The 22,452-nt window shown below is 32.3% G+C and overlaps 1 protein-coding gene across 2 annotated transcripts in view; it reads right to left on the bottom strand.

The window, feature by feature from the left end:
• Positions 1–22,452, bottom strand: part of LOC118203946 (uncharacterized) — a 120,213-nt gene that overhangs the window by 96,257 nt on the left and 1,504 nt on the right. For both annotated transcript variants that reach the window (XM_085814521.1, XM_085814520.1), the window contains exons 2-3: positions 11,257–11,427; positions 4,548–5,100 (exon numbers count right to left, since the gene is read on the bottom strand). In XM_085814521.1, the coding sequence (XP_085670647.1) occupies positions 4,548–5,100; positions 11,257–11,415 (712 nt within the window). In that variant the 5' untranslated portion in view covers positions 11,416–11,427. The remainder of the gene's footprint in view (positions 1–4,547; positions 5,101–11,256; positions 11,428–22,452) is intronic.

Below are 22,452 nucleotides of genomic sequence, written 5' to 3' on the forward strand. Positions count from 1 at the left end.
GAGTTTACATCTGTAGATGTAACTGATACTTAATGAAAAATTATGGATAGAAATTTGCACAAAAGTATTAGTTAACATAAATTACAATATTTGGAAGTTGATTATTTGCAAAATATTGAAATTTAAAACTAAATTTATGAAAATTGGGAAATTATGGAAAAATTAAGTCACCTCTTGTGGAAGAAATTTTTGTTTAATATGGTATATGGTCACATCGGACAGATATGCATACCTCCCATCTTGATTTCCTAAACCACTGTTGATCAAGTCTTGCAAAACTACACACCACTCTTCTAAACGTGCACTTTTCAACTACTCGAGGGTCTAAGGAGGAACTGAGGATGCTGAAATTTGGCATTCTAAGGCACCCCACACATGCTCACTCGGGTTCAAGTTAAGTGAGTAATGTGGCCAGTTCATTCGAGTGACATCCTCTGTTTACAAGTATTCTGACATCGCATATATGCTCGATGAGGCCATGGTTATCCATTAGCCATTAGCAGCAGTACCCCTGAACAGTCTAATTCGGGGTTTCAATTCCTCATCCGCATATCTCTGAAAGGTAACAGAACCTCCTTGAAAGATATGCAGCACAGTATGTCTATTTGTTATTTCTCTCCAAACCATTGTTTAATGGTTTGGGGAGAAATATCCATCCTGTTTAGGATGGATATTTCATGGACAAAGAAATGTAAGTTGCATGTTCCTTCCTCTCTCCAGATTAAAGCAAGTCTAGAATCACTGTGGAGACTATATCTAGACTCATCAGCAAACAACTCTTAGGCCTAGTCGCCTTGGCTCCATTGAATATGATGATGGCACCAGTTTAAACAAGCCTCTTTGGAAGTTGGAGTGAGATACAAACCACTGTTTTTCTTTCATATAGTCCATCTTGTTAAGCTTTCATGCAGCAGTAGAACAACTAATTTGAGTTCCTGTGACGGTCTAAAACCAAACCTACTTGTAGTCATTTTGCGGTTTCTTCTGAGTCAAAAAAACATAGAAAACGGTATTCTGATGCAGTTGTTGCTATTGACCAGGCTGTCTATTAATTTATCCAGTGCTTAAAAAGCAGCTCCAAATTCTTGATTTGACTCCAAACTCTTGATCACTTTGACGAACATTCAAATTTTGAGCCACTTCCATCTGTGTTTGACCTCCCTTGATTCTACCAATTATTTACACTTTTGACCTTGTCTTTAATGATGCCTTTGACTCATAAGTACTGAATATTGATCATGCTCAGAAATCATATTCACATTAAACAACAATGCAGACTGGAATTCCAACATGTGTCCATTGCACACTACATTGTCAATCACTGAATTTGCAAATTTCAAGCACTAAAGTATGGACAGAAGTACAATTTTGTGTTCAATTGTATTTTTAATATAAGTAATTACAGCACCAAGCATTGGTTGTAACATTAACTTAGTGATGAGGGATTTTACTACAGAAACATACAATATGACCTATGCATTTTTATGCACTTGTTTATGAGATTCGTTTTCATATCTGAAAATTTGGGCAATTTTTTTTACCTGAATTTCAGTTCATAACAATAATAAAATAAAAAATACACATATTTATTCTGAAAAAAATCCAAAACAAAATTGAATCAATTAAAAATATTAATTTATAAAATTGAGTCTAAGCCATCAGAAAAATCTGCTCTGTAATACTAAATTAAATAGCATAGCAAAATTGATTTTCTTTTCACTGCAGCATGTAACTAACTTATAGATCTGGATGAACAAATCTAAAAAAAAAGAAAAATTTGACTTAGTCCCTCTCAACTTGAAGGACAGTTTAAAAGAATCTAAACTTTTAAACTGTACTGAAAATGCCTTATGAAAAATGGATCTTAAATACATAAATCTTACTACTTAGTAATCAAATATTTTATGGAGGTCTAAATCATTCTGAATTATTATTATAATTCCAATTAAATTATAATAAAAGATAAAAACTGAAGCTTTCAGAAAACTTTTCTGAGAACCACACTAACTGCTCTAGAATCATGTTATGTTTGAAGAACTGTTTCAGGAAAAGAGCAAGCAGCTGGAGTATCTATTCTCAACCAATGTTAGGCTATCTGCTGTTTTCATAGAAGTTCTTCACATTCTTCAGATTCCACGTTCCTTCCATCTTTTTGGAGGAAATGAACTCTGAGCTTCTCATTAATATGGCTTACCATCAGGCTTCAAGTGTCTGAATTTTAAGTGGAAAAACAACACTCTGAATTTTTAATTAAAATGGATTTAATCAAGGATATCAAAATAAATCTTAAAAAAATATTTAGCACAAAAATATCACATCCTTTCCAACATATTACTAATCATTTTGGAGAGAAAGCAGCACCCATGTGGTGACTGGGTGTGAAAGAATAGTCTTAATGTAGCTCATGCACGTTGTAACAGGCGACTAAAATGAGTACCCAGCATTCGGGGTTATAGTCAGGCACCCTGCCCCTGGGAATTATAACAGAGGACTGGTCCTCCAGGGTGGGGGTTGGGCATGGAGCTAACTACCCCACCCTGTAAAAAAATTCCGGTTCAGAAATCTTTAGGGCTAAATCATGGATGATATCAAGTGGCTTGGACATATTTTTAGATACAAAAGCTCGAACTCAGTTAAAAAGGTGACCTTTGGTGATGTGGATGGTATCAGAAAAAGAGGAAGACTTAGCACAAGATGGTGTAATGTATTTTGCAGTATTTAACAAAAAAACGGATGATCATCTTAGTAAAATATAAATTTTACTTTTAGTTTACGGAGATAGATAATTTGAATACAATCTTTTAGTTCAAATTTTTCCTACATCTACAAGCTGGTAAAACTTTCAGAATAACAATTTTTAACAATGTCTTATGTTGCTGAGTAATGGTTACATGATACAAATATGGCATTGCCATTCCAATGATAAATATAGTTATTTGTTAAATAATAAAATATTACTACTAATAGATTGTGTGAAAGCAGACCTCAGGACTCTAAAAATCAATCGCTGGAGGACTTTAGGGACTAAATGGATCCATTGGAAGAAGCTATTTGAGACTGACTTGGCCTCTGATAGGCTGTAGTGCAACTGAAGAAGAAAAGAAAGCGGAACATTTTGAGAAAGCATCATAAAATGTCAATCTGAAGTGTAAAAGACTGAAAAAAAAAAAAAAATACACCTCTCCAATGCTGAAGCAAGTTCCTTAAAATGATCTGAATATTACCAATATTATAAACTAAGAGTAAAATCCCTACCTGATTATGACAAAATATGGCTGTATCAAATATCTGTCTTAAGAAATTGCCTTCAGGGAGTACTTATTAAGAGAAACACACTCGTATTCCCATTACAAAAGAAAAATATTCTCTGCAACCAACCATCCCCTTTGGAGGTATCAGAATCTAGGTTAGGTTTACTAATTATAGCAAAGCATATGGTAACCATCAAAATGTCCTTAATGCAAGGAAAAGCAATGAAAATTTTATATCACTGTGTAGTTTATAGATGATTTACATGCCTTTCAAACATCTACAATGTGCTGGCAAGGAGTTTCCAAGATTTTCACAAAATGCATACATGAATGCAATTGGTTTGATAACACATAACTGAGGGAGTAAATGAAATGTTTGGAAATGACATGTATAAAATATCAACTATTCAGCTTTTGCATATAGTTTTATTTGCATCTCAAATGCCCTCCCCCCCCCCTTTTTTTTTTTTTTTTTTTGTCGTCTTTTCTTATAAAAATGCTCAGAACATTTAAAAAAGATGGATAAAATAAATAATAAAGAATACAAGGTATCACTGGATCAGCATGACAGCACAGATATAAATAATTGTTTTTCATATACTGTATCTTTGTAATTACCTTGCTAAGATAGTCACATGCTATCTCTTAAGCTTATGTGGATTAGATAACAATATTTCATATTAAAATAATACCTAGAAAATTTTTATTCTGTCAATCGAAAACCGAAACCTAATTTAGGATGAAGAGTCTCATTTAAGAACTACATCATAGGAAAACATGCAGGTGCTGGAAAAAGGATGATGTAAATCATTTATAACTATTTTATTTGTAAGATAGCGGGTATTTGATTATATGTAAGTAAATATTTTTTATACTATTACAATAAATACATGTCAAAGTACTTTCCCTAATAATTTACCATTAAAATTAGAAATCAAATCAGTTTCATGCTTACAAATTGATTACAGATTCTAAAGAAATGTAGATAAAATGTTATAATTTTGAGCTACCTTTTTAAAGCTTAAAACTGGCTTGCTTTCTATGAACATAATAGGAAAAAAGAAAAAAAAAAAAAAAAAAAATACAACTCAAAAACAATAACATCAGAAACTTCATTTAGTAACATACAAAAGAAAAAAATGTTTTTAATTCTTGAAGTAATTAATGCATGAATGTTACTATTAAAATCTCCCTCTTTTATATATATATATATATATATAAAATCAAAAAAGTGAGTTCATGAACAGCATTAGATTTTTAAAACAGCATAAGAAAATAAATAATAAAGCTTCTTACCATAGTTAAACAGCAACATAAACAACTCAGATGCACTAAATGATACATTGTGCACAGATGGGTGTTCTGTCAACAGAGTTTGAATAGCATAATCACATGCATCAATACTGTCTTTATCGTCAATAACAGAAATCATTCTCAAAAGGTAAGAAATGAATGATTTGCAATCCATTACATGATCAGTAGGATAAAATGATAAAGAAAATGACAGCATATATTCAAATTCAACAGGCTTCAGTGACACCAAAAGTTTTTCGAATGCTGTAAGCTCAGGGGATTGTGGATTATATCCACATTTGATAGGTGAAACATCATCTATATTATAAAATACTAAAAATGACTTTTCACAATATATTTTAATAAATGTCCTTTCAGGGGGGAAAAATTCCTCTTCTCTTGGCAGATACAGTTTTATAGCATCCATGGCAGAATCATCATTACTGGCTGCTGGTTGGTCAGAATCTAAAACGTGTGTCCTTAAATTTTCTTGTCTACGAGCATGGTGTATAGTCTTGACTAGATTTATACTATCTGATAGTAATTCATCAACAGACTGAAAAGAAAGAAACGACTTAATTTAATTATGTAGTACTTAAATGAATTATGTAATTATGTATACCAAAAGCAACTAAGAGTTGGTAATAATTGAAAGAATTTGGAAATTTACTTAAAGACAAAACAACATTTATTAAAAAAAAAAAAAAAAAAAAAAAAACCACTATAAAAAAACTAACAGGTGTTCAGTTTTATCAAATTTTCAACAATTATAAATAAAAAAAAGAGAATTTTTTTTAAAACTCATTCTTTTACATATTTCTATTTAGGCACATATATATAATATATTAAAGAAATCAAAACCTTTACTGTGAAGCTGCTATTAGTAATTGATATTTTAGATGGCAAATTTATTAATACTAATGTACAGTAGTGCTTTGCATAATGAATGCAATCCAGTCTAGGATTTAATCCATTGTACAAGATACTGTATCACGTAAGATTACTGAGGAATATTTGTGATCACAGTTCAAATTTCTGAAACACTATAAAAGATTCTGGACAACATTATAAATATCACCAATATTTTAACCAGGATATTATTAATTTATTATATTTATACATGTTATAGTATATGTACACAATTTAACTTTTCTCATTTAATTTTAATATGAATCTTCCTAATGTTACACTGCAGATGAGAGACTCCCAACCTTTTTCTTGCATCAACCCATTTCAAAAGAATGGTTTTCTTTATCAACTCCCTTATATTTCCTCTACAATATAGAGCGTACAACATATTAATATTAGAAATAACTGTACATAAAGAACTTAAAGATAACAGTTACCATATACATACCCACAAATAAGGCGAAAATTTTTAAGAAAAAAAATCAAACCAACAGATTGAATTGGTTCTGATTATACAGATTGAACAACTGAATTGGTTCTGATTGTACATGCACATGCTCATGGGTTTACCATATACATAACCTCATGTACAGCGAAAATTTTAACAAAAAAATCAGAACAATCTCATGGGTTAAGAACTGATATTTTTTTAAAATTATAATCTCTGATTTCTGTAAATGTACAGATCAAGTATAAGTACAAACAGGGCTGTGGAGTCAAAGTCATGGAGTTGGGCAGATTTTGGGGTAAAAGGAGTCGCTAAAAATAGGTCGACTCTGACTCCAACTCGAGTTTTTGTTGGACAGTTTAAATTTGAAATGATATTAAAAATTAATTGAAAAAATTAATGACAAGCTGAGCTATTATTTTTATTAATGGACTATATACATTAATAAATAGTTATTTTCTATTTTATTGACATATTAATAAATAAATATAAGGGAGGAGGATGAATGTAATATTTGCTATTAGTAATTAAACTGACTCATTTAGTTACAAATCTAACTGTTAAATTTAGGTAAGCAGCAATAGCAGTAAGAACTCCCAAAATTGATGCCATTCTTAGGAAGCGAGCAGGAAAAGGAGCAATTATTGATCAAGCAATGTGATAAGGAAGTACATATTTGATGATAAAGAGGTTACTAATTCAGAAGTCAAACAACAAAAATCAGCATTATATTTTCAAAATATTCACAGGACTAGTTTCGATGGTTTTACCGAACCACCATCCTCAGTTGCAAAACTGCAAATCATGCGGTTTTGCAGCTGAGAATGGTGGTTCGGTAAAACCATTGAAACTAGTCCTTTGCGGTTTTGCAAATGAGGATGGTGGTTCGGTAAAACCATCGAAACTAGTCCTGTGAATATTTTGAAAATATAACGCTGATTTTTGTTCTTTGACTTCTGAATTAGTATTTATTCGGCATGTTATTGTGTATTAATGGTAAAGAGGTTTTTAGAATTAAGAACTTTTTTTAGAAGATGTAGATAACAATAATGTTTCACTAACAGAAAGACTGTGGAATGATCTTGCAGAACTGGAAACTCTTCTTTCCACATTGTATGTAATCACAAAAAAGCTGCAATCTAAAGAATTGGCAGGATGCCAAAATGAAGGAATGGGATGTTTGTTCTTACTGAAATGGAGGATTTATTGCAGAAAAAATCATTTCTTCCATGAAGAAAAGAGAAACTAGTTTACTAGACAATGAGATCTTGCTGGGTACAATATATGTAGATTCGAAACACCAGAATTTTTTGGATTATGAACAAATTAAAAAGGCAAAGAAAGCCATCTATGAACTTTCATTAAGAATGAAATTATTCTCAGAACATTTGGAGAATTCGAATCAGGACAACACTGCAACTGAGTCTCTATCATATTCTTCCAGTGATGAATTACATTTTGAGAAATACTTTTGGATAATATTGAAAAGGCTACGGCAAAGCGAATGAAAATAAAGAACCAAGAGCCTTTAGATATAAAAATGAAAAAAATGCATACAAGATTTCTATATGGCCTTTGAAGAAATATGATTGTGCTTGCAAGACACCTCTTTTAGAACTTATAAAAATCTATCCTGAAAAGTTAAAAGAAGTAGCCCAAACAGTAACACCTCTTCCTCCTACTCAAGTTAGTCTGGAAAGTTCTCAACTCTGAAGTTTATCAAATCAGATCTATGGCCCTCCAACAAAGAAGATCTTGCCAAATAACTAATACCAGTTTTTTCATTTCATAATAAATGATAATTCATATAAATAATTTGCTATGCCATCATTTTTTTTGTAGCATCTATTACTTCTTTTATGTTAAAAAAATAAGCTGTAACCCATGTGTATATGTTTATATATATATACGAGGGTAAGTTGAAAAATAAGTTTCCCCTGTCGACTGTGTTATGTATGAAAGTCAAAAAATAGAATGAGACATTAAAGATATGACATGCCTTTATTTCCACATAGGTACCAAGTACATTGAGACATTTGTCATATCGCTTGATAAGCTTCAAAAAGCCCTCCAGGAAAAAATCAGGGCTTTGCATATGGAAGAAGCCTTGAACGGCTTGTTTCACTTCAGTATTGCTTCCAAAGCGCCTTTCCCCGAGATTTTTCTTCAAAGCCAGAAACAGATGGAAGTTGCTTGGTGCGAGATCAGAACTGTATGGCGGATGGTATAGGTGCTCCCAACAAAGAGTTGCAATATGGTTTTGCGTTGCCGTCGCCACATGTGGTCTGGCATTGTCATCCAACAGCAGAACGCCAGATGTGAGAAGGCCAGGACGCTTTTTCCGAATCGCCTCTTTCAATTTCGACAGGGTGTCACAGTAGCGCATAGCATTGATGGTTCCAACCTCCAAAATGTCCAGCAACAAAACTCCTTGGGCATCCCAGAAAACTGTGAGGAGCACTTTACCTGCAGAGGGAGTTGTCTTGAACTACTTTCGGACAGGTGATGACGGATGTTTCCACTCCATAGATGCAGCCTTAGAGTCTGGCGTGAAATGGTGGACCCACGTTTCATCCCCTGTCACAATCCGAAACAGAAAGTCATTGCCATCTTCATGGTAATGCACGAGATGTTCCAGGCTGACCCCCATGCGTTGTTCCTTGTGTGTCGAGGTCAATTGTCCGGGCACCCATCGTGCTGACACTTTTCTGTATCAAAGAATGTCGTGGATGATGTTTTGAGCTCGCTCATGTGAGATTCCAAGTTCTTCCACTACTTCATCGATGGTGATACGCCAGTTCGCTCTAATCATGTCATCCACCTTCCTGACATTTGCATCTGTAGTGGCCGTGCGTGTCTGTCCAGCTTTCGGTATGTCCTCCACTTGCTGATGTCCATCACTGAATGTGCGACACCATCTCCGCACCATTTGCTTCGACATCACACCTGGCCCATAGACTTCCATGAGGCGGTTATGAATTTCTGTTCCTGATACTCCACGTGCCCACTCATAGCGGATAACCGCTCTCACTTCCTCCTTTGACCACGAATTCAAAACGCACCTTCTCTCCATACCTACCAGGGCTCAAATGAGAGGCTGGTCTCCGCTTTGCGCAGGCACTGCAACAGTGCCATCTCCTTGATTTGCAGCGACCTCTACCCAATGGTGTATCGGTGACTTGCGCGTTTTCCTGCTGTCTCGCCTTTCGCCCATAGCCGTTCAACGCCTCTTCCATATGCAAAGCATGAATTTTTCTTGGAGGACTTTTTGAAGCTTATTAAGCGATATGACAAATGTCTCAACATACTCGTACGAGAATAATAAAATAAAGGTATGTCATATCTTTAATGTCTCATTCTATTTTTTGACTTTCATACACAACTCTGACCACAGTCGACAGGGGAAACTTATTTTTCAACTTACCAACGTATATATATATATATAAATGAGGGAGTCAGAGTCTTTAAAATTCCAGGAGTCGGAGTCGGTCATTTTCCCTACCAACTCCACAGCCCTGTGTACAAATCAAGTATATTTTGCACAGATCAAGTATCTGTTTAATAAATAATGGATTTATTTAAAATAACTCAAACGCTTAGTAGTCTAATGTATATTATTTGATATAGATTAATGTAACTCAAATCACTGTCTACTGTTAAATCTATCATTTTTTCCCTTGATATAGATTAATATAACTCAAATCAATGTCTACTGTTAAATCTTTCAATTTTCCCATATTAATTTCAAGAAAATGTCTAACCAGCATTTTCAAGGCAAAAAGGCATCAAAAATGAAATGGCACTACTGCCACTAACAGTTTCTCTTTTCCAAATCTTCCAACTATAAGGCATGAGCATCATTTGGTGCTTTGGCCAGAGCAAGGTGAACTTCAGCTAGATTCTTAGTTGTTTTGCAAAAATGCTACAGAGGAAAACTTCTGCTGAACAATGCTACAAACAGAACTGAAGATGACACTATTTATGAGACAGTGATAAAGATGCTAATTGTCAAATGAAGGATGATGGGATTCACCTAGAATTTGAATTAGCAAACAGAAAAAGATTTCCCAGAACTGCTGGAAAATTTCAATTCTCATCCAATAATAACAAATTTGCTCAATATATATTAGGACTGAATAAATTAAAAAATATTTTTCAAATATTGAATCTATATAATTTTTATGACGGCATTTGCAAATTATTTTGAACTCGTATGCATGCATATACATACACACACACATATTTTGCTAATATTTCTTCTCTCATACATGAAAATACATAATAACCAGTATTTATACATGCATACATATAAAGTACTTATGCATGCATACTACAGTCAAAAGTCGTTAATTCGGACACCCATAATCCAGACCTCAAAGCTAAAAACTTTCTGCGCATGCGCCGCGTTGACGCATTCGCATAGGCGTTTACGCGTGGGCGTAAGACCTTTACGACTGCACATATCGGTGTGCGCAAGTGCAGAATACGTTTTCGCATGCGCGTTTAATGTATAATGGACAATATAAGCTAAAATTATCTAATTATCTATTTCAGTTAATGTTAATGATTGCGTTGTTCCTTAATCTTCAAATTGGATCCGGCTTATTATTTTTTGCAGACTGTGAGAGCAATTTTATAAAAGTAAGCTTGAACTTTCGATTATGTCAAATAGAATTTCCGATGTTGGAGCTCGCAAAAGATCTACAAAACGAAAGTATGTTTCGATGTCCATCAAACAAAAAGTTGCTGCAAAAAATGGATAATAAGGCATATCCTTTGTTTATCTAACCGTTCCGAAATCTGTTTATCAATTTCATGCTGCTCTGCGTGGGGGGAGGGGGAACGTCGCGGCGCACAATGAACTGGAAGTTGATCTGTCAGCACTATCGTTATCTTCAGGGCAGATGTTTTTATTTTATTCGGCTTATAATTCTTTACTAAATGTAGTATTTCATCTCGATGTACTCCATCTTTGATATGATTTAAATCAAATTCTTCGTCATTATAAATATCCCGAATACAAATCAAATAGTTTTCTGGTTGCAATTTTCTAATTTCGGCTATGCGAAATGTATGCTTTACGCATGCGAGCGTTGAAAGAAATGTTTAATAAAGTAAACAAATAAATATTAAGCTTTCTTTTTTGTAAATTTTGATAGCCTTTAGATCATAATTGCTCATTATTTTATAAATTACAGTTTCATATTTTTTATTTTATAATTTCTGCATGCCATCTTACCAGATTTAAACTGATGATCTATAATCCGGAAAAATTGATAATCCGGAATCGCCGAAGTCCTGACGAATCCGGATTAAAGACTTTTGACTGTACAAATTTTGAGATGATAGTTTTACCTTTGAGGCATGAGGACTCAAGTCACAATTTGAAATATTTGGCTTGAAGGGAATGTCATCATCAAAGCTGCTACTATCTGTATCTGCATCTGCATCTTCCACGGGCATTTTTTCTATTCTTACAGAACATGTTTTCAGCTGATTTTCATTGTCTGACATTTTTATTACTGCCTGGAATAATTTATTTTAATACCATAGAATTAAGACTGCAATGAATAAGGCCAGAAAAATACAATCAAATAAGGATTACTTACTATGTTATTTATTTCAAATAAGCAAAATTCTAACACATATGTATTTTTAAACCAAAACTATAGATTATTGATATACTGTACTTATTCCAAATACTAGCTTTCACAAAAGGAAACGAGAAAATAAATGTATTGATTATCATTATTGAAAAATTAGTATAACTAAAAATCAATAAAAACATTAAACAACAAACTTAGTATGGTAGTCTTGAATTATTCAATCTTCATTAGTAATGTTATGCCTTGTAGAGTTCATTTTTTTATATTGGTATCAAATTTAGAGAGGTAAAGTCGTAAATTAGAAGCAGCTCTCATTCTGTTAATTATTTAAATATATGTGCAAGATGAAAATGCTCTTTCTAGTTAAATGCTCATAAATGATAACAGACATTTTAATGCTTTGTCACTTACTTCTCAGTGTTCTTCTCTTGTTAAAATCCATAAGAAACAATACGGTTCTTCCCCCCAAAGATGACCTTTAAGGAAGAATCAATAAAAAGTGCAACAACTTCCCCAGACAATGAGAATTTTGAAGCTGCTTTAGTAAAGTTTGTAAAGTATTCCAAATGCTTCAACCTTATTTAGTTATTTTTGTCAATGCAGGAGTCTCCCAAATCTAACTTTTTTAATCATAAAATAAATTTTGAAAATAGTTGTGGATTTGTTGTGTAAGGCTAAACTGTATTTATTTATTTATGAAAAAATATCAGATAACTATGGAAATCCTTGAAAGAGTCCTAATCAACATAATAAATCCCACACTCAAGTAAGTCCATAGTAATAATATAGAAAAAAAGCATGAGTTTTTGACTCATTAGTTTTTGACCCATAGCAGCTAGCAATTATAAACGCAATAGCAAAAGCTGACTGCCCCAAAATTTTATGTTGGCTGATCAAAGATTACTTTAAAGAATGAAAAGCATCACAATTCAAAATAATAAAACTGTAGAAATAATAAAATCAACAGGCTGTCCATAAGAGTCATGCCTCAGTTTACATTTCTAGGCAATGAAGCCTCAGTTTACATTTCTAGGCAATGACATTTCATGAAATCACAAAAGCACCTTAGGGCCTTATCAAGTCTAAATCCGGCCTTCACACAAGTGCCGGATTTAAACTTGATAAGGCCCTAAGTAATCTGAGATATGGGGCCCTTTATATATCTGTTATACTATATTTTAATTTTTTGGGGGGAGGCCAAGAAAGGGGGGGCCCTAAGCTATAAGCTTGTGCAGCTTATACGTAAATCCTGCACTGCCTTATAAACAAAAATTCATGCTTATGCAGATAACACAGCGTTGGTAATTAGTAGACACTTCACAGAATTTTTACGGCAAAATGTTAATGAAACCCTTGAAGTTTTCCATACAAGATGCTAAAAACAAAATCTTGCAAGAATTATCCAAAGTGATAATCATCCATAGGCCATGACAACAGTTTAATAGACAACTTAATTCAGCCTAAAAAAGCCAAGAATAAAATTAACCAAATAGGTCAAATTTCTAGGCCTTACCTTAGACCAGTGATTCTCAATCACTGTGCTGTGGCACTTTTGTGTGCCGTCAAATTCTTAAAGTGTGTCGCCAAATTTTAGAAATGTATATAGTAAAAATTATAATAGGTTTTTAATCCTAGTATATGGTTCACATGAAAATTGGCAAAATTCGGTTTTTAAGACATTAATATGTGCGCCAATTGTGGTATCCAAGCCGGTTTTGGTGCCGAAGACTTCTGTATTTGAATTAACTTTGAACGAAGAGAAAGAACTAATTTCACTCTCTAATAATTGAGATTTAATTTAAAAATAGTCAGAAGAATCAATTAATTCATTTTGAATTAACATTAAATGCGATTATCCCATGATGGCCAAAAAAGCTTTAAAAATATTATTACAGTTTTCTACATCTTATTTGTGTGAATTCGTATTTTCAATATTAAATAAAATAAAAACAAAAAAAAGAAAGGGTCTATTAAATGCAGACGACAATATGAGAGTAGCATTGTCATTTTTACAACTGAATATAAATGAAATTATAAAAAACATCACCCTCAAATTTCTCAATGAAAGTATTCTTATTGTTAACTTGTAATTAATCCCTTAATAAACGTACTGCTGTTTTTTGTGGTGCATATTTTATTTTACATTCAAATTTATTATCATAAACTATTTTACACAGTAATAAGTAAACAACTTTTAAACTTATTGTTTTCTCTGTGTGCTGCCAAATTTTGATATATTTAAAAGTCTGCCACGACAAAAAAAAAGTTGAGATTCACTGCCTTAGACAATAAATTTGACATGGCAATACATCTATGAAAACTAAAAACTTCTAAAATAGCATCAAATTTCAGAAGGATGCAAGGCCAAAGCTGGGAATTGAAACTACATATTCAAAAGATTTTCTGTAAAACATTAATTGCTGTTAACTATGGGGCAGCAATATGGATATGAAAATGGAAAGAAAGAAAAAAATTCTATTTACCATCCAAATGTGTTTTCTTTTGGAAATCACAAAAGCATACAGAACAACTTCTAACCAACCTTTAAGCAGGAACTTCACTAAATATAAAAGCTCGGCTGATCTTTGGAATATGGTAACTGGTAGTTTGGTGACATTTTGGAGGCGATAAAGGTTACTACCTAGGACTTTGGTAATAATGTGAGAAGTACTCAGTTCCGATTATGCATTATTTTGTGTGAGGGAAATGAGAGATCATGAGATATGTCATGTGACATTAATGGATGAGTTACAGTTCTTTAATCGGAAAAGGGGGGGAATTTGGAAAACTGTAGTACTATATTATTTTGTATTAAGCTTCACTGTGTGTTGTGTGAAATAGTGGAAGTGTGCGTGCCACGTAATGAAGATTCTGAAGATTAGGTAAGTTAGTATTTTTAATCATTTGAGGATATTATTTTTATGCATTGTTCTAAATGTAAGGAGTAAATAAATTAATATGATATTATTGGAAAATTGTTATTAGCAATGATTTAGTTTAAAGTAATTAGGATTGTAATCTAATTTTTATTAATTTAATGTATGTGCTTATTTATATTTTAAGTAGTGCTTTTTAATTTAATTATATTTTAATTTAATGATCGTGATTTTGTGAGATATATGTTTGTAGTATTTTGGAATACGTTTGAGTAGAATACGTTGAGTATTTTCATGCATTTTTGTGAAATTTTTCTAATTTATGAGAAAAAAGCAGTGTACATGGATATAGTGAAGAGTGTGCGCAATGCCATTTTTGTGCAATTCTGGGATGTTTTTTTAAGTAAAAATAAGTCGACGTGTACATGGTTTAGTGATATTTTAATTAAATGATAGTTATTTTGTGAATTTTATGTTTGTAGGAATTTGGTATACGTTTCAGTTGAAGTAAACGTGTATGGAAATAATTTAAATATTTGACACTAAGTATTTATAACCATTTGTAATGTTTGCGGTATGAATTCGTTGGTGACGTTTATAATATAACAGATAATTTAGAGGTAAAAGTTTTTGGATATTTTATTTATTTTATATGTGGAAATGTTCATCCTTGGAAAGGGTATATACTTTTTCGCGATCAGGTAATTTCATATATGTGCTTTTCACCAAGTTTAAAGATTCACAGAATTTTTTTGCATTTTCGTGCAAATTTTTGTAATTTATGAGAAAATAGCAGTGTAGATGGATAAAGTTAAGAGTGTGTGCAATTCTGAGATTTTTTTTAAGTAAAAATAAGTCGACGTGTAAATGGTTTATGTGTATGTGCTATTCTGAAAAACGCGCAAGGAGTTTGCGATTGTGCACTTTTTCCCAATTTTGCAGTTAATATTTGTCACAATTAAGCAATTTTGTTACATAAAATTTCTAGCATAAGTGTAATTCAGGTAGTAAATTGTTGGAAAAAGTGTTCAGTAAATAAAAAGAAAAGAAACATGGGCTAATCTTTGGAATATGGTAACAGGTAGTTTGGTAACATTTTGGTAAGGCGATAAAGGTTACTAGCTAGGACTTTAGCAGTGTACATGGATAAAGTTAAGAGTGTGCGCAATGCCATTTTTGTGCAATTCTGGGATTTTTTTTTAAGTGAAAATAGGTTGACGTGTACATGGATACCGTGTATGTGCAATTCTTAAAAACGCGGCAAGCAGTTTCTGATTCTGCACTTTCTTCCAATTTCACACCTAATCTTCGTCATGATTATGCACTTTTGTTCCATAAAAGTTCTAGCATAAGCGTAATTCGGCTAGCAGATTGTTGAAAAAAGATGTTGAGTTAAAAAAAAAAAAAAAAAAAAAAACATGCCTTTACTTTGTGAAAACAAAATGGCGTCCAAACAAAAACTAGCAGATTGCTGTAGCAGGGTTGGTCGCCAAATTTTCACCAAAAAATCGCCAAGTTACCATAATCCAAAGATTAACCGAAACATGTCTTTACTTCGTGAAGACAAAATGGCGGCGAAAAAAAATAGAGGGTTGCTGTAGCAGAGTTGGTCGCCAAAAAATCGCCAAGTTACCATAATTCAAAGATCAACCAAAAGCTCTAAAGCAGCAAAAAAATCTAGTTTTCCAGCTCTGAAACCCATTCAGTACTATAATCACACAATATCCCCAAATAAGCATGAAATCCCAGAACTGCTATATGGAAGACACCGTGCATTAGACCCTAACGTAATTATTTCAGTAAAATATAATAAATAAACAAAAAATACTTATCCAATATACAGATGGTTAAAAAATGGAACAAAATGTGGATGTTACATTATCTTTAAAGATCAACAGCAATGTATCAGAAATAGGGTAGGAAAACTGGAATAAAACAACCATGTTTTCAAATCTGAACTCATAGCCACAATGAAAGCAATATATTACAATAAACAAACAATATGAAACAATTTTAGTAAAGTTAGATCCTTAGAAGAACTTCAAAATATTTTAAAAACCCTATAGTACAAAGCATCCTGAATCTAAGTCATGCCAATCATCACATAAATTTCAAAATAGAATGGGTTAAAGTCTACAGTCACAGAGCAAGAAATGAAACAGCAGATTCTGTTGCTAAATATTCATGTACTAAACCAACTACTGAAATTATGAAGATATCGCAGCCAAGGCTAGAACATACCATAAAGGGAAAAAAAATTGATGAATTGAGACACAATAACTAAGACACGTTGTTTGACTTCTGAATTAGTATTGATGAATTGGTAAATAAAATATAGCAAGAAGAGTCGGACCCTTTCAACAACACAGATCATAGACTCCAACCTTCAGCAAACCTTGTCAGTAGTCAACGCGCGAACGACATTTTTACAACTTTGAAAATGTGCGTGTAGCGTATGTTGTAATTAACCATTCATTAATTTTAAATTAATAATTAATTGTAATCAATTTTATTACATTTAAAATCCATATACATATAAAACTGAATAATTAAAAATATACCTTGTAAATTATATGCACATTTAATTAGAAATTTTCTTTTAACTCCTCAAGCATTCACTAATAAAAAGTACTTCAAATCACTACTAATCATAGAAAAAATCAGAAGCTATAAATCATATCTTTATTCTGGAATATGATTTCTACGGGGAAATAAAATTTAAATAACCAAGAATGATACATATAAGTATTAAATAAAATACGCATAATTTATGAATGCAAAGATTTATATGTAGCATGCTTAGCAAGCTTAAGTTCTGATTTTGAGAATGTTTTTTTATAACACAGTTCTTCATTTGCCTGCATATTTATTTATTCAATCAAAACTGCTTCAAGAGTTTTAAGACCTAAATTTGGTCGAAATTCCGTCTGATTTTTTTTAACAATAGAAAAAATTCTTTCGCAAGCTGCATTTGAATGAGGTATTATTAAGACAGCAAGCATTACAGAAGGCAATACTTTGTATTTAATACACCCATTCATATTTTTTAATTTGGCAATTTCTCCCCATGCTATATCAATACGCAAATCTACAATTTCTTTCAAATCATCTACTTGATACATGGAAAATTCAATTTCTACTTGATTAAGACATTTTTCATCAATAATGGATGGAAAAGTATTCATCAAGTAAAGAACAGATGAAAATGAGACTTCAGTTCTCAAGTTGATGTCAGCAACTTCAGCATGTTTTAGAAATGGATCACTCAGTGGAAATTTATCAATTATATATGAACATGCAGTTACAAAAAAAGCTCGCACAGAATTTAAAAATGATTTCACTTCACTTTCATTCAACTTGGCATTTTTTAAATATAGTCTTGTTTCCGCACCAATCACTAAATTTTCATTTTCTCTTTGTGTACTATACTTCTGAAATGGAATAGACGTTAGAGTAACATCTTCATTTTCTTTAGAAATTACTGATGGTTTTACGAATCTAACAAATAAATTCATTAAAAGTTCAAAAAGTTCTCTTCTCAATTTATGTATATAAGGAGCTTGTTGTTGCAAATTAATATTTACTGTTATAAACAAAGGCAAAGTATTTTTCAAAAATAACAAGTACAATTTGGTGGTCGGTGACTGTAAAATTTTTTTAATGTTTTGCAATCTCTTTCCTTCATTCTCACTGTTATCTGGTTTATCTCCAAAAAAATTTATCACAGCATCCCGCTGTTCCAAAATCCTTGTTATAGATTCTAAAAGAGACAACCATCTCGTACTGCAATATTTCAAAATTTTATGAGATTTTGCATTCTGTCCCAAAATTTGTTGAGCAACTTTGAAGCTATGCTTCCGTTTCGAACTTTTCTCCAAGTAAAAATATATATCTATTATCAACATTTCAATTTCTGAGCCAATTAATTTTTCAGTAGCTTTTTTTGCAGCTATATGCAAGAGGTGGCACGGACAACCTCGGGTGATTATACTTGGTTGATGCATTTTGATAAATGATGCTACACCTTTAAACTTTCCAATCATATTACTAGCATTATCTGAAGAAAATGATAAGCAATTTTTCCATTCTAAACCTTTGTTTTTAAAGTTTTCATTTATACAATTAAAAATACCTTCTCCTGTATTATTCATGCATTCTAAAATAGAAATCAATGAAGTAATTATCACTTCCTTTTCTTTACTGTAGTATGTTATAACCAATGGGTACAGTTTGTTATCATTGTTATCATTACTTCCATCAGTACTTAGAGAAAATGATGTACTGCACACTGATTTTATAATATCAGCAACAGTATTTTCTGCAAGCGTTTTCACAATAGCAGCAGTTTTGGTATGACCGCAGCTAAATTTTTTTGCTATGGCAGAATCCGGAAACATTGCTTTGAAAAGCTCTTTGGAATGATCCGAAACAGAAAGCGGTAGATTATGTTCAATTAAAAAACGAACAAAATAGCATTCTACTTTTATAGGATCTGTTTCATCATCTTTTATTAAGAAATTTGTTATTTCTTTAGATTTTACGGTGCCAAGTTCTATATGCTTTTGAGAAAACACATGCCGTTTACAGTCATCTTTTCCGCCATAAGCAACTGAGAAGTCTTTGTTGCATACACTGCAGTGTGCGTGATTCACAGAAATTTCGGACGCTTTAATGCATGGAAATTCTGAAGAATATGAATCTTTAAACTTCTGCTTTGATAATTTTGGCTTCTTCGTTGGAGGCAGCATTATGATTAAAAATCTTTCACCTGATTCACAGTTCACAAGACACACGCTAAGCTCTCGCCATAAACTACACAATGCAGCCGAATGCAGCCTAAACACGCATCAGCGAGGAACCTGGGAGACAGACAATTGGGTGGAACTATTGATAAGTCGTTAATGGTTGGAGTTACTGATCTACGATTGGCTAATTCTTCAAAACTAGGAACACACTCAACACGTGATATATGATAACACGAGTATTCAGCCAATCATCGGATGAATTAGTTGGTTCCGTTTTGCGTACTGGTTCTCCTGCTCTTGTCTCTGTAAAATCCATAGTTTTTTCCATACTTTTCGTAGCTCGTAGTTTTTCATGAATTTCCGTAGAAACTACGGAGAATCCGTAGTAGTTGGAGTCTATGCACAGATGTCTGCATGAAATAATCACAAAATAAACAAGCAAGCAAATTTCAATAACCCATATATCAAAAACTATCTAACACAGCAGGGCCCTTTCCTATATATTTTTATGCCAGAAAAGTTTCCCCACAAAGATGTCTATTTGTGGTAAAAGGGATAACCCTGATCATAATGAGTTGCAATTTGAACAAAGGATCACTACATTAGACATTCATCAACAAATATTGATTCATTCAAAAAATATATCATACAAGCAAAGTATACAAAAACAAAATATACAAAGTAATTCAATATCTTCATAACATATACAGATGCCAAGTCACGTAAGTAATATAAAAAAGGAAATACTTCAAACTACAAATATGTGACTAAATTATATACAAATGATTAGTACATATACAAAATTCAAGTTTCAATAAAATGATGGTTGCGGCTAGATTCTGGCGCTTGGTTAAGGAAGATGTTTCTAGTGGTTCACGAGGTAGTGGCTGGGTGGTGCAAGGCACCTGGCTTTGAGCTCTTGGGGCTCCTTGATGGGTGTCCTTTCTCTTAACATTAGTTAGTCTTTACAGAAAACAGTCTAAACACAGGGGTACTATTTTTTCAAGCAGGAAACAAAAATGTACATACAAAATGGTACTAAAATATTTACAACTAATTCATAATGGTTTAGAATATGTGCATCAAAATATATGAATACTTAGAGTAAATGGTTGATCTTTACAATATGGTAACTGGTAGTTTGGTGACATTTTGGAGGCGATAAAGGTTACTACCTGGGACTTTGGTAATAATGTGAACAGTACTAACTTCCGATTATGCATTATTTTGTGTGGGGGAAATGAGAGATCATGGGATATGTCATGTGATATTAATGGACGAATTACGGTTCTTTAATCGGAAAAGGGGGGAATTTGGACAAGTATCTGTGGATGTATATTATTTTGTATTAAGCTTCATTGTGTGTTGTGTGAAGGAGGGTTGAATAATTTTGGGATTGTATGGCGCTGTCTAAAGTGAATTGTAGATGTGATAAAGAGAATTTTTTTTTTATCAAATTCGGAAAAAAAAATCGTTCAGTAATTTTATTGAATCCATAATAAAAGTGTATCCACCATGTAAGGAAGATTCGGAAGAAGATTAGGTTAGTTAGACTTTGTTAAGAATGTGAGTAGTATTCAGTTCTGATTACGCATTATTTTGTGTGAGGGAAATGAGAGATCATGGGATATGTTATGTGATATTAATGGACGAATTATTGTTCTTTAATCGGGAAAAAATCTGGAAATTTTGTATTTGGCTTTATTCTGTGTTGTGTGAAACAGTGTTGGTTAATTTTTGGATCCCATGGCCATAACTAAAGTGAATTCGAAATGGGTATTTAGTGGTATTGAAAAGGATAGTAATAAATGTTTGTTTAAGGTTGTGCGAGATAGAAATAAAGATGTTTTATTAAGTTATTCATTTTACCTGGTACCTTGCTGTGAAATATAAGTATGATTTTAAAGATCCTGAAACAGAAAGAAGAAAAGTTTATCGGACACGTAATCAAGATTCTGAAGAAGATTAGGTAAGTTAGTATTTTTAATTATTTGAGGATATTATTTTTATGCATTGTTCTAAATGTAAGGTGGAAAGGAATTTGGTATTATTAGAAAAATTGTTATTAGCAATGATTTAGTTTAAAGTAATTAGGATTGTAAGGTAATTTTTATTAATTTAATGTATGTGCTCATTTATATTTTAAGTAGTGTTTTTGACTTTAAATATATTTTAATGAAATGATAGTTATTTTGTGAATTTTATGTTTGTAGGAATTGGGTATACGTTTTAGTTGAAGTAAATGTGCATGGAAATAATTTAAATATCTGACACTAAGTATTTGTAATGGTTGCGGTATGAATTCGTTGGTGACGTTTATAATATAATAGATGATTTAGAGGTAAAAGTTTTTGGATATTTTATTTATTTTATATGTGGGAATGTTCATATTTGGAAAGGTAAATACTTTTTCGCGATCAGGTAATTTCATATATGTTCTTTTTACCAGGTTTAAAGATTGAGAAAATTGTCATGTATTTTCGTGAAATTTTTCTAATTTATGAGAAAAAAGCAGTGTACATGGATATAGTGAAGAGTGTGCGCAATGCCATTTTTGTGCAATTCTGGGATGTTTTTTTAAGTAAAAATAAGTCGACGTGTACATGGTTTAGTGATATTTTAATTAAATTATAGTTATTTTGTGAATTTTATGTTTGTAGGAATTTGGTATACGATTAAGTTGAAGTAAACGTGCATGGAAATAATTTAAATATTTGATACTAAGTATTTGTAATGCTTGCGGTATGAATTCGTTGGTGACGTGTATAATGTAATAGATGATTTAGAGGTAAAAGTTTTTGGATATTTTATTTATTTTATATGTGGAAATGTTCATATTTGGAAAGGGTAAATACTTTTTCGCGATCAGGTAATTTCATATATGTTCTTTTTACCGGGTTTAAAGATTGAGAAAACTGTCATGTATTTTCGTGAAATTTTTCTAATTTAAGAGAAAAAAGCAGTGTACATGGATATAGTGAAGAGTGTGTGCAATGCCATTTTTGTGAAATTCTGGGATGTTTTTTTAAGTAAAAATAAGTCGGCGTGTACATGGTTTATGTGTATGTAAAACGCGTAAGGAGTATGGTATTGTGCACTTTTTCCCAATTTTGCAGTGAATATTTGTCATGATTAAGCAGTTTTGTTTGATAAAATTTCTAGCATAAGTGTAATTCGGCTAGTAGATTGTTGGAAGAAGTGTTCAGTAGATAAAAAGAAAAGAAACATGTCTTTACTTCGTGAAGACAAAATGGCGGCGGGGGAAAAAAAATAGAGGGTTGCTGTAGGAGAGTTGGTTGCCAAATTTTCGCCAAAAAATCGCCA

The sequence above is a fragment of the Stegodyphus dumicola genome, chromosome 4, assembly GCF_044657685.1.
Source record: "Stegodyphus dumicola isolate Sdum_Otavi_A_Nest chromosome 4, ASM4465768v1".
Classification (NCBI taxonomy): Eukaryota; Metazoa; Arthropoda; class Arachnida; order Araneae; family Eresidae; genus Stegodyphus; species Stegodyphus dumicola.